Source organism: Lagenorhynchus albirostris, chromosome 7 (assembly GCF_949774975.1).
Source record: "Lagenorhynchus albirostris chromosome 7, mLagAlb1.1, whole genome shotgun sequence".
Lineage (NCBI taxonomy): Eukaryota > Metazoa > Chordata > Mammalia > Artiodactyla > Delphinidae > Lagenorhynchus > Lagenorhynchus albirostris.
Genome location: NC_083101.1, coordinates 87,576,499 through 87,588,473, shown reverse-complemented (window position 1 = coordinate 87,588,473; position 11,975 = coordinate 87,576,499). Strand labels below are relative to the sequence as shown.

At 44.3% G+C, this 11,975-nt stretch overlaps 1 protein-coding gene across 1 annotated transcript in view; it reads left to right on the top strand.

Annotated features, from left to right (window-relative positions):
* Positions 1 to 7,634: 7,634 nt before the first annotated feature.
* ZNF367 (zinc finger protein 367) overlaps positions 7,635 to 11,975 on the top strand; it is a 28,620-nt gene continuing 24,279 nt past the window's right edge. Inside the window, exon 1 of the mRNA XM_060155389.1 lies at positions 7,635 to 8,446. Coding sequence (XP_060011372.1) covers positions 8,036 to 8,446 — 411 coding nt within the window. The 5' untranslated portion in view covers positions 7,635 to 8,035. The remainder of the gene's footprint in view (positions 8,447 to 11,975) is intronic.

Here is an 11,975-nt window from a genome sequence, read left to right as displayed (position 1 = left end):
TTGGTTCTCAGCCCCTTTCCAAACACTTCAAGTGAATTAAGGTGACTTTAGCTGTTGAAACTGGTAGATTCCCAAATGTTTGATGGCTCAAACATGAAAGAACTATTTTTCACTTAGGTAAAGTCCTAAAGAAGCATACCTGATTTATGGATGGTTTTCTTCCTTGGGGAGAGAAGGACTCAGGCCCCTTAGAGACTGAGCTCCATTATCCGTTAAGACAATGGCCCTCATATCTGAGCGTCATCAGAATCACTTGGAGGGCTTGCTAAACCATAGGTGGCTGGGTCTCATCCTCACAATTTCTGATTCTGTAGTTTGGGGGTGGGGTGGGGTAAGGTGGGGGGATGGGGTCCAATCACTTGCATTTCTATCAAGTTCCCAGGTGATGCTGATGCTGTTGGTCCCCGAGGCCTAGGCTTCATCTGCTGTATCCTCAGCATCACAGTGGGAGATGGGGAGGTGAGGGAGGAGATCTATCAACTGCTTTGTAATCTCCTTGGCCTAAAAGTGAAGCACATTACTTCTGATCACACTAATTGATGATAACTTGTCACACGACCCCCACCTAGATAACAGGGGGCTAGGAAATGTATTCCTTGCACTAAAAAAGAATCTTTGTAGAAAATGAACTTTTAGTGGTATTAAGTAACAAAAATTCAACCGAGTACCTTTTAAAGATCTATTTGGCTTTATTGGATGATTCATGAATAAGGCAGCATTCCATCTAGCAGGTAGAAAGAAGCTCCAAAGGGCTATAGAAAGAGAAAGTTCTTTAAAGGCAACACAGGGAAGTCATAAACAGAAAAGATTATTTCAGGTTTAGGTAACCTCCCCATGGGGACAGAAGGGGTCTGTGTGGTGGACACCTCATCTTCCTTTGTAGGATGAAGAGGGCCCATATGACAGATCACCTCATAGGTGCTGAGCAGAAAACTCCTGGGGGATGTTGACGCTCCAGTTAGGTTAGGTATTAAGCCCTGGTTTGATGGCATGGCTTAGCATAAGGGAGCCCATTTTGGGCCCATGATTTTCTTTTTAACAGCGGACAGCTATCCATCTCCCCCAGGCCTCTAACCACCAAATTTCCAAGAGCACCCTTCTTCTCATACATAGAACATACTCAGTTCCTCCAAAGATCCATCCAGTTTACTACATCCAGGTAACACACAGTCCTCTTTGCAAAGCACAAAGTGCCTCCTCATGGGTTACCACCTATAAACCACAAAGCTGTCTGCCCTACGATATAACGGTGGAGCAGGGACAGGATAAAACACCCATTTGGACAAGAAAAAAATGGAGACACACAGCAGTCCTTAGTCCACAGAAATGACAAAATCCTGAAGGGCAGGCATTGAAATGGGGCGGGGGTGGGGTTTCATTGAGTGGATTCTGGTTATGCCTCTGGAAGAAACTCCCTTTGGTTCCCTGTGACCCCTGTGGTCAAGAATTCTTTGTGACACTTGGTAGGCTTCTGATCTATTTGCATCCAGGCTGTTCAGTGTGACTCTAACCACAACCTAGGCAGAATTCTGAGGCCTAATCTGTTTCTCTGCTTCTTTGCCCCCTATTGCTCTCTTAACTACATTGAAGCCCTATGAAACAATAGGTGAGAATCCTGCACTCTTGGTCTGATTGTTGCCTTAGCCATAAATTTTGGTACCTAAACCTCTTTGGGTCTTATCTCTTACTGTTTGGAGCCTGCAAACAGCTTTTGCAACACCTAGAGGCCCAGTGTTTGTTGTTTCTGTATTGCATTCCATTTCTGCTCTCAGGCTGGGCAGTTTTTTTCCCTGAATTCCACCTCTTGCTGGTAATAACTTGCTAAAAGCCGAAAGTAAACATCAGCATATGCTATCATACCAACTCTTACCAACTACTTCCTCTAAAGCTACTCAGTAGACCTCTGGTCTTCCTTCCTACCTACCAGTTAGACAGTTTCGTCAAATGTCCTGTGGCTGCATGACATGGGTCATTCTCTCTTCAGCTTTTGATATCAGTTTCTTTGCTACTTCCACCTGATAATTAACCCAGCTTTGCATATTGTTAGATTTCTGTAACATCAACATCTTACTTCTGATACTAATTTCTGTATTAATTAAGGTAATTCTGGCTGCTGTAACAAATGTTCCATGATGCTCTTAATGGCTGGTAGCTTCTCTCTTTGTGGTGATAGAGGGACACCTCTTCCTTTCAGATTGTGGCTCTGCTATCTCCTAAGGACTCAAAGTCTTTGGTTGGATTCTCTGCATCCAGCTGACAGACGGGAGATAGCACATCTTCCTCTTAACATTCCTGGTCTGCAAATAACACCTCAATTTTGCTCATACTACATTGCTGAGAATAAGTCACATGGTGACACCCAGGTGTAAGGAGTGACAAAACAGTAGTCTCTACCTGTACTGTCCTTTTATAGGAAAACTCTACACTGTGAAAAGGAAGCTCATGTCTTTGGTGGATGTCTAGTTGTGTGACACACCGGACCACTCTATCATTAGAGCCATTCTGTTGAAATCCAGCTTGGATATAGGTACTCTACCAGTTAGGAATGGCTTTGGGCCATTAGTGACAGATTCCAGAAATAAGAATGACTTAAGACCAAAGTTTATTTCTCTGTCACATAAAAGATATCCAGAACTGGGCCGTCTTGGCAGGTATGCCTGTTGCATCAAGTCATCAAGGACTCAGATTCCTTCTGTTTTTCTGCTTTACCATTCTTAACACTAAGCTTCAGTTTTTCAAATTGGCTGCTAAATCTCTAGACATCACATTCACAATTCGGGCTGGAAGAGAGAAGAAGGGTGAAAAGACTAAAGAAGCTTCCTGAGATACCACCTAGTAACATTGCTTAATAGCTAATTGACAACGAACACATCTAGTTTCAAGGGAGGATGGTAGATGTAGAATTTTAGCTAGGTACAATGATGCATCAAAAATATAGGGATTTTATTATGAAGAAAGAAGGGGACCATACGTAGCCAGCTAGTGCCATAAGGTCCTCCTTTCTGAATACAGAAAGGAGGAACATATAGCTTCCTGCTATGTTTCAGGGTAATAATGATTCAGTGTGGCACATTGGGTACTTTATTCCCTGATTAACCACATGAACTGGGTAAATGCAAAAACTAAAAATATTGTATTTTTAGAGTCTTGTCCTTTTTCTGAGAATCAAATTCCAACTTATAGTCAGTCTAAATAATCACCAATTGTCATCACTATATGTGTGTTAAACAAATTTCATATACTTCAATGTGGTGTTTCCCAACCACATCACACATATTCACTTATGAAGTTAGTCAGTCAATTAACAAATATTAATTTAACCTCTGTGATATGCTCTGCAATTTGAAAGCTACTGGTGAAGATGAAAAAGAGACAAGACATAAGTACATTGAATTCAGGGCCCATCAAATGGGATATATAAGATCAAATAATATTCTAATACATATCAAAAGACTTAAAAGTTTTGTAAACTTTTGGACCTATCAATTCTACTTAGAAAAATATAACCTGAGAAAATTATCATGAATGCAGGCAAAGATTTAACTATATGCATGGTCATTAAAGTATTGATTTTAAAAACAGAAAACTAAGAAAACAATTTGAAAAGTAGAGGATAGTTCAAGAAGCTACGGTGCTCCTATGCAACTAAATACAATGTCACTTAGATCACTGAGAAAGAATACTTATGACATAATACACGTTCATGATTTACTGTTAAATGGAAAACACACATCTCTTTGGAAAAGATGTACTTTTTGCATTTCTAGTACTATCTACAAGCCATCTCCCTCTTCTCTGAGAACTGTTCTTCAGATCATAAAGATCCCAGCCCACCTCTTTACTACTGGTTGTGCCTGCTGATTGCACTACCTGATCCAAGCTGGACAATCAAATTCTACCTCTTAATAATTTGAAGTTGAGTTTTGCAAATGCCAATCTGTTTCTTCTGGTGGCTTGAATACAGCATAAACAACTCAGAGGCTGGTGTATCGTTGTGTATATTTAGCCATTTACTCGGAAAAGCAAAGAAACGTGTCTTCAGAGAGGAAAGAATGAAGCACACCTACAGATGGAGGAAATGAGGCCAGAAACCATGTGTCCCCAGAAGGTTCTGAAGACCAGTTTCAGGTTCTAATCCTGACTTTGAAGTCCATTTGACACCCCTATTTCCTTTTAATAATTCTGTCTTCGTTTTCTAAACTGGCCTGACAGGCTTACTCTTACTTGCAACCAAAGTTAGATTGCGTATTTGAAAGCAAAAGAGCTATTTCTAAGAAAATTAGCAATGACATCATAATGAGATATTTGGGCATTTGTGATGGTAGATAGGCAAATCAATGTTAAAAATGTTTCCTTATACTCTTAACTTGATGAAACTCTCATTGCACAAAGTTTTTGGAAAATATTTTGGGGAAAGCTCTTTTGAATGAAAAACATACCTGGTCTATGTAGATATTTTCCTGTTGATAGAGCTTAAAACTCCCACTGAAATACTATGGGGAACCATTTCCTCCTAGATTTCTTTCATCGTAAGAGGGCTTTTTGGAACTCAAGTTTGAGTCTGCTGCCAAACAGAACATTGAGAAAATTATTTTGGATAATTTTTATGGTAAAATATCTTCCTGTTAATCATCTCAGAAGAAGTGATCAGGCATTTTTATCCCATTTCATCTACATTTATTTGCAAAGCTGTTTTATCTGCACTTTTAGCTCTGAAGACAAATCACTTAAAAGGATTTATGTTATGCTCAGTCTCCCACATTAACCAGAAGATTTTGTAGCAATCAAGCAGCTTCAAATGCTCTTGTTGATATTGTTTTCAAGTGAAAAAAATCTTGCTTTCTTTTACTCAGATTGTATCTTGAAACTTTAAAATATATATTAAAATGAGGGTTTGAGGTATATATCTTTATCAGAAGAGGCCTACATTGTTAACAACTGGAAAGACTACTGTAATAATATAGTAAGTATCCTTAGATGGGTTTTAGTATTCTGGGATGTTGACTCTGCCTAGGGCAGAACAAAGACATCAGAAATATGATCCACACACTTCAGACAGCTTCCTAGTTGCATGCAAATGGAACCAAACAAGCAGATCTTGCATGACCTCAGCTCTGCTCCTAGAATCACCCTCTGCCCACTTCATACATTCCTGGCATGTTTTTCATTCTCTTGTGGTAGAGAGCAAGTGGAGTTGCCAGCTTACTGTTGATGAAGAGTAATTTTTAGAAGCAGAAAGTCAGTGTCTTGGTTCTGAATGACTCATCTTGAACTCTGGGGCATGTTAAACAGTAACTATTGGTGCTTAATCTGTTGGATCTTACTCAACCCATAATTTGAGAGTCCAAGATGGATATATCACTTTTTTCTTTTCAGTGTTTTTCAAGTACAAAATAGATGGATTATAGTTTCCTTCTAATGGACTCACAAGTATGTGGTGCAGTCATTTGGCATAAAATTGTAAAAACAAAATGAGTTTAATTAAGTAAAATGAGAGATGAACTTTCAACTTTCCACATCAGCTATTTATTAAAATATCAAATTGGTTTTAACCTCTAAAACCTGAAAGTTCTAGAACATGAGAAAGAGGTCTCAGAAATGTGGGGTGCCCATTTTTCAGCCACTTCCTCCTTTTGTTCAGCAGACTCTAAGGGGTATACTCCATAGGCAGTTTTCAGAGCCATCCTTACAAAAGATTTTTATCGAGTTAGGTGACCTTGGACAAGCCTGAAATTTCCTCATCTATAAAGTGGGAATAGTAATAACTACCTCACAGAATTGAGAGCAGTAGAATGTAAGTGAAGCTACCAACCATATTATTGTATATCAGTAGATATATGCTATTATTATACTAGGCCTCCAGGAGATGGTAGCTACATACTATTGTTTATTTATTGCAAAGATATTTTCACTTGTTTCAATGTACAAAAGATACAAAGAGCTATATGTTGTATCTTTTGAAATCTTTCAATTTCTGTTTCCCAGCCATATAATTCCCCTCCTTGGGGTCAACTTATGTATCAGTTTCTTGTGTATCTTGCTAGTATTTTGCATATATAAAAGCAAAAATGTATGTTTATTTTCCACCTTTTTAAAAAGGTGAATAAAATCATACTAGTCCATTAAAAAAATATATTTGTCTGTGCCGGGTCTTAGTTGAGGCACGGGGGGTCTAGTTCCCTGACCAGGGATCAAACCCAGGCGGCCCTACATTGGGAGTGAGGAGTCTTAACCACTGGACCACCAGGGAAGTCCCCATTTTTTTTTAATCACTTAAAAATGTATCTTAGAAGTTGTTCATAAGTTAAACTTGTTTTTAAACACTTGTGGCATAGATGTGTGTGTGTGTGTGTGTGTGTGTGTGTTGGGGAGAGAGAATACTCAGCTTAAATTATGCAGGTCTGTTCTAATTACCAATCCTAATCTTTAACTACCAAATATTCACTCATTTATTCAACAACTATTTATTGAAAGTCTACCATGAGTCAGGCTCGGCCCTGGCAATAAACCAAAGAACAAAACAAAACACAGTCACTTCTTTCACATTCTAGTGAATACGAGGCTGGACATCCCATTTTGCCCCCATCCCCTTCCGAGCCCACACTGGCCCTCGGTGGGTGACTGTCAGACTTAGACTCCGGTCGTTCAGGATCCCTCTGGTGCGGGGTGGGGTCCTTGAGGCGGGGGCGGGCAGAGCTGGGAATGACCCGAACCCTCCGGGGCACCCACAGCTCAACGCCCTTCCAGACGGGGGATGAAGGGCCGGCCCCGGACGGGTGAGGAACCACGGCGGAAGGGCGGGGAGTCCTCTGGCGTCTTTGGGGCATCCGTCCCGGGTGTAAGAATGGACACACGCCTGTGTTCGTGTCCCCTCCGAGCGGCGAGCAGCACACGGGGACCTCAGAGACGACTTCCTTAACTACCCCACTTTACACAAATGGGAAACCGAGGCCCGGGGAGGCGAAGGCTGGGACTGATGCCCACCTCAGCCTTGGGGTGAGTAGGGGGGGTGCGGAGAGGGTCAACTCACAGCGAGTCCAACAGCTGGGCAGATGGGAACCATTAAGAAACGACGCACCTTTTGGTGTCTACTAGAAACTGCAGTAAGAAGGCCTCGGTCCCCCTAGAGCTGGTGGCGGGAGCCACGGACGGGGGCGGGCAGCCCGGGCCCCAGCCCTTTAAATTCCCAGCCGCGCGGGAACTACAGCCCAACAGCCACAGGCGGGAGGGGCCGCCAGACGAGCGACCCCGCCGGCCAACTACCACCCCTGGCCCGCCCCCTCTCTGATAACTTTCCAATCAGCAACTCTCTTACCGCCCACCCCTGCCTGTCGCCCACAGCGCGCCTCCAACCCTGACTAACCGCGCGGAAGGACGGCAGGGGCGGGGCTACTGGAGGGTGTGTCTGGGCGAGTGCAGACGTCGCGCGCTCCCCCGGAGTTTCGAACGCTGTTGGCTCTTCAGGCAGAAAAAAAATACAAGAGCCGTGGCCAATAGCGTGGCAGAAAGGACCCGCGCGCAGGTCCGGCTCCGCCCCGCTCTGGCTAGAAAGAAATCCAGGCACAGCTATTGGCTCGCATGTCCTGTCACTCGCCGCTGCGGCCAGCGGGCAGGGGACTGGCGGTGATTGGTTCCGCCCAGGCGCGAAATGTAACGCGGGAAAAACTGGAGCAGGGACCCCGGCGGCAGGTTGTTATTTTCGGGGGCTCGGCGCTGCGCGTCTTGCTTTCCTGTCATCGCAAGGCAAGGCGCCCGCTGCTTCCCGCCGCTGCAGCCTGCGTTGGGGAGCACAAAGAGTGGAGGGCGGGCTTGACCCAGGGTTGGGGTCCGGCCCTGGCAGCCTGGTGCAGGCCGAGCGGCTCTGCTTCTTCGCTGGCCGCCGCGCAGGAGGGTTCCAGGAAACGTCCGCCTGCCATGAGCCAGCGGGACTGAGAGCCGGCGACTCCGAGCAGCGCGGGCGAGCGGAGCAAAGGGCCAGACCCGGGCTCAGGGAGTGCGGCCCACGGCCGCCGGAGCTGCGGATCGGGGCCGGGCAATGATCCGGGGTGTGGAGGCGCCGATGGCTGACAACCCGCCGCAGCCGCCGCCCGTCATCTTCTGCCAGGACTCCCCGAAGCGGGTGCTGGTGTCGGTCATCAGGACGACCCCGATCAAGCCCACATGCAGCGGCGGAGGGGAGCCGGAGCCGCCGCCACCGCTTATTCCCACCAGCCCCGGCTTCAGTGACTTCATGGTGTACCCGTGGCGCTGGGGTGAGAACGCGCACAACGTGACGCTCAGCCCCGGAGCCGCCGGGGGCGCCGCCTCAGCTGCCTTGCCCGCCGCCGCCGCAGAGCACCCAGGGCTGCGGGGCCGGGGCGCGCCCCCGGCCACCGCTTCGGCCGCCGCCGCCTCAGGAGGTGAGGACGAGGAGGAAGCGAGCAGCCCGGACAGCGGCCACCTCAAGGTAAGCAGCGCGAGCGGGGCTTGGGGCAGTCGGTGCCCGTTAACGGCGCGGCCCGGGAGCCGGCAGCGCCCGCAGACACGGCGGGCGGGGCGGGGCCGAGTTTAAAACGCGAGGTCGCTCTGGCAGGGGCGGTGGCGTTGGCGGGTGACAGGACGCTGACGTCACTGCCGCGCGCCAAAAAACTGCCCCGGGGGCGGGGCTAGGTTTTAGTCACGTGACACCGCCCGGGGGGGTGGGGCAGCACAGCAGACCGGAGGCCACAGGCCAGCAGGTGTAGTAGGCGGGAGTGTGGCCTTGTTGTCACGGAGGGGGACGGTCAACCCGCTCTGCCAGTCGTTCGGCCCACCGCTGAGTCTTTTCTGGCGGGAGAGGGCGGGAAGGACCGCAGGCCTTGAACTGTTCCTCTGCGTGCGGGGGGAGGGGTTGCGCAGTTTCTGCCTCACCGCAGATACCCCGCCCCTGCTAAAGATGCCCTGTAGAGATAGCCGAAGAACAAGAAGGGACTTAGGGGAATCTTCCCCACCGGGAGTTGAGCCCTCGCTGTCTTTCACGCATCCAGCGTACTACTTTGCTAGGTTCTGAGAGCTCAGAGTGGAATGGGACGCTGTTGTCACCAACCTCGAATTGCTTGGAGTCTCAGACTGTATTAGAGCTGGAAAGGTTTCAAACCTACAATTTACCTATCAGGCAATTGAGGCTTAGAGGGATTGGTGAAGGGAGCTCCCCAAGGTACACAGCTAGGTAGCGGGAACGCTGGTACTGTAGTTGAGTTTTTGTGGCTCCTAGTCCTGAAGCATGTGTTGGAGGTGCCTCCCTGCTGACATATACTTACCTCTATAGACTGTAAGCTCCAGGAGCGCCGGGACAATTTCTCTCTGGTAGACTTATTTGACTTTAATACCTTATACTCTGTAAATGCTGAATAAATGTGCTCAGTTAAGTATTTGTGTAATGAATGGTGCTAATATAAGGTTAATATTCAGATTCTATTTGTTAAGTGGCTATATAAGATAAGCAGTTTGCTAAAGATAAAACAAGTAAATCACCTTGTTGATAAGTACGTCTATATTGGCAAATATTATAAAAATTGAAACAGGTTTTATCATCATTTTACACGCAGTAGCAAAGATGTTGAAACACTGTGTTGAGCCCTGAGGAAATTGATACACTTTGTTACTAATGGCATTGTTATTAAAGAACTATAAATTTATACAGCTATATGCCTTGACACACTTCAACTCTTGAAGCTGCACTTCAGTAAAAATTTGAAAGAAGAGGCAGTAGAAATATTTATATTAGTGCTGAGTTTGTGAAGTGAACAATCACTGTGTGCTGTCTCTAGGTAGCCCTTAGTAAGATGGCTGGGTATCCTAGATATTTTTCCGTGTTAACATATTTACATGTTTAGTACTTAAAAAAATATATATGTAGTAGGTTATATGGTTGAGCAACATAAAGACATATATGCACAAATTACTTATAGAAGATTTTGCATCTGTTATTTTATTCTTAATTATAACTGAATCTAATTTTGGATTATCCAAGAAGATTAATGTTATAATAAGTGAAATCTATACTTTTTTTGGGGGGGGCTAAAACAGTTTTATCTTCATATAAACCTTTTAGAAAACATTCTTAATAATGCATATGTTTGAATTTTATTTCCACTTTGTCTTCCTCTTTTCAGAAGTAAAACATAACACAAGTTATGAAAAACATTTAAAAGTGAAAAGGCTGTTATATATTTCACTTTTTTCCTCCTCACCATCTTTCATACCATAACTGTTTCATAAATTAGTTCATAAATTAGTAGACAAATTGATTTTAACGTGTCCTTTTATCAATGAAGCAATCCAAATACAGCTCCAAAAATTCATTCATTTAGTTTTTGCAACTTGAGGGGGAGCCTCAAGCCTCCATATTTTGTGCCATCTGGAATATACTTTCATTTAAGGAAGTTACCTAGTTTGATTTGTGATCAGTGCATTCTAGACTAAAGGTTGGGAATTCCAGCCTCCTTTACTTTGTTTTGCTTCTCTAAAGTACTCGTAGTTCTTTTATCTCCATATACTCATAGGTGAATCATGCTGGCTGAGTCTGCTCACTTTTTGGGAAGACAAATTTGTAATATAGTTGGTGCCAATAACATGGCACCAACTTCTACCCCCTTCGCTCAGTATGTGGGTTAGAGGCAATAACAGCTTTGGGTTTGAGAACAACTTTTGTGTTCATTTACTGTCTTTTGATGCCACCTTTCCCATGGGAGGTGTTAACATCTGAGTCCTACACACCAGGTGTCAGCTTTTGCTTGCTTTCTTGTTTGTTTCTGCCCAACACTGCCTCCCCGCCTGTGAGGAGAACATCCATCTAATACCAACTTATTTTGGCCCCTCATCTCAAGATTGTTTAGCACAATTGGGATATAGTTATATATTAGCACTGTCTCTTCCCAGGTTGTAGAATTCTGGGAAGGAAGGGAGAAGGTCTAATTTTCATCTGCCAAATGATAGTCTAAGCCTCCATATTTTGTGCCCTTTACTCAGACTGCATTCATGAGGTTACTTCTCCACTTTGGGACCTGTGTAGTTTGGCTTCTCTGCACATCCTCAGATACCACTTACCCTTCAGGACCCGCCAGCTGCCTATCCTGTTTCCCCTTTCTATCACCAATCACTTTAAACATCTAGACTGCACATAGCCTTACAAACAGCTGATTAGTACACAGTACTTTTTGATAACCACCATGTTTAAACATAACGTCATGTTAACGTGTTAACGTGAACATAGTAGCCACCATTTGTTATTTATTGCCTTGCAGAGCAAACCACCAGACTCTGTGTTGATTGTTTTGAATTCTTTAATTAATTTACCTTGTTTACCTGATGAAAAAGTATGAATTAGAGAAGTCCCCAAGATTAAGTTAACATTATATAAGTGGCAGAACTGATTGGAACTTTTTAGAGCCCTTACTCTTAATCTGTACCTGATACTGCTTCTGTGTTTATCATGTGTGTATTGACTTTAGGGGTTTATTTATTTATTTTTAGTATTAAGAAGATGCAAGTAGGGAATTCCCTGGTGGTGGTCCAGTGGTTAGGACTCTGCGCTTCCACTGTAGGAGGCATAGGTTTGATCCCTGGTAAGGCAACTAACATTCCGCCAGGCAGCATGGCCAAAAAAAAAGAAAAAAAAGAAGATGCAAGTAGACTTATGAAATAATACACACTATTCATAACTGCCTATATCTCGATTGAGGTGCATCATGAGAATACACACAGTACAATAGATAGATGCAAATTAAGACTTAGAAAGTGGTCCAGATAGGTCAAGGTGGGGGATAGAGTTAGGAAGCAGATATGCGAGCCATAGGAAATTCGGATCTAAATCTGAATTCGAAAAGGGAAATAAGATCTATTTACATTTTCTCATGAAAGTGAGAAGGTACACACGCCTCCCTCTGAGAACTGTTTTTCTTTTCCTTCCATGTTGTATCTGTATAATTTATTTGAATTTTACTTTGTATAAAAAT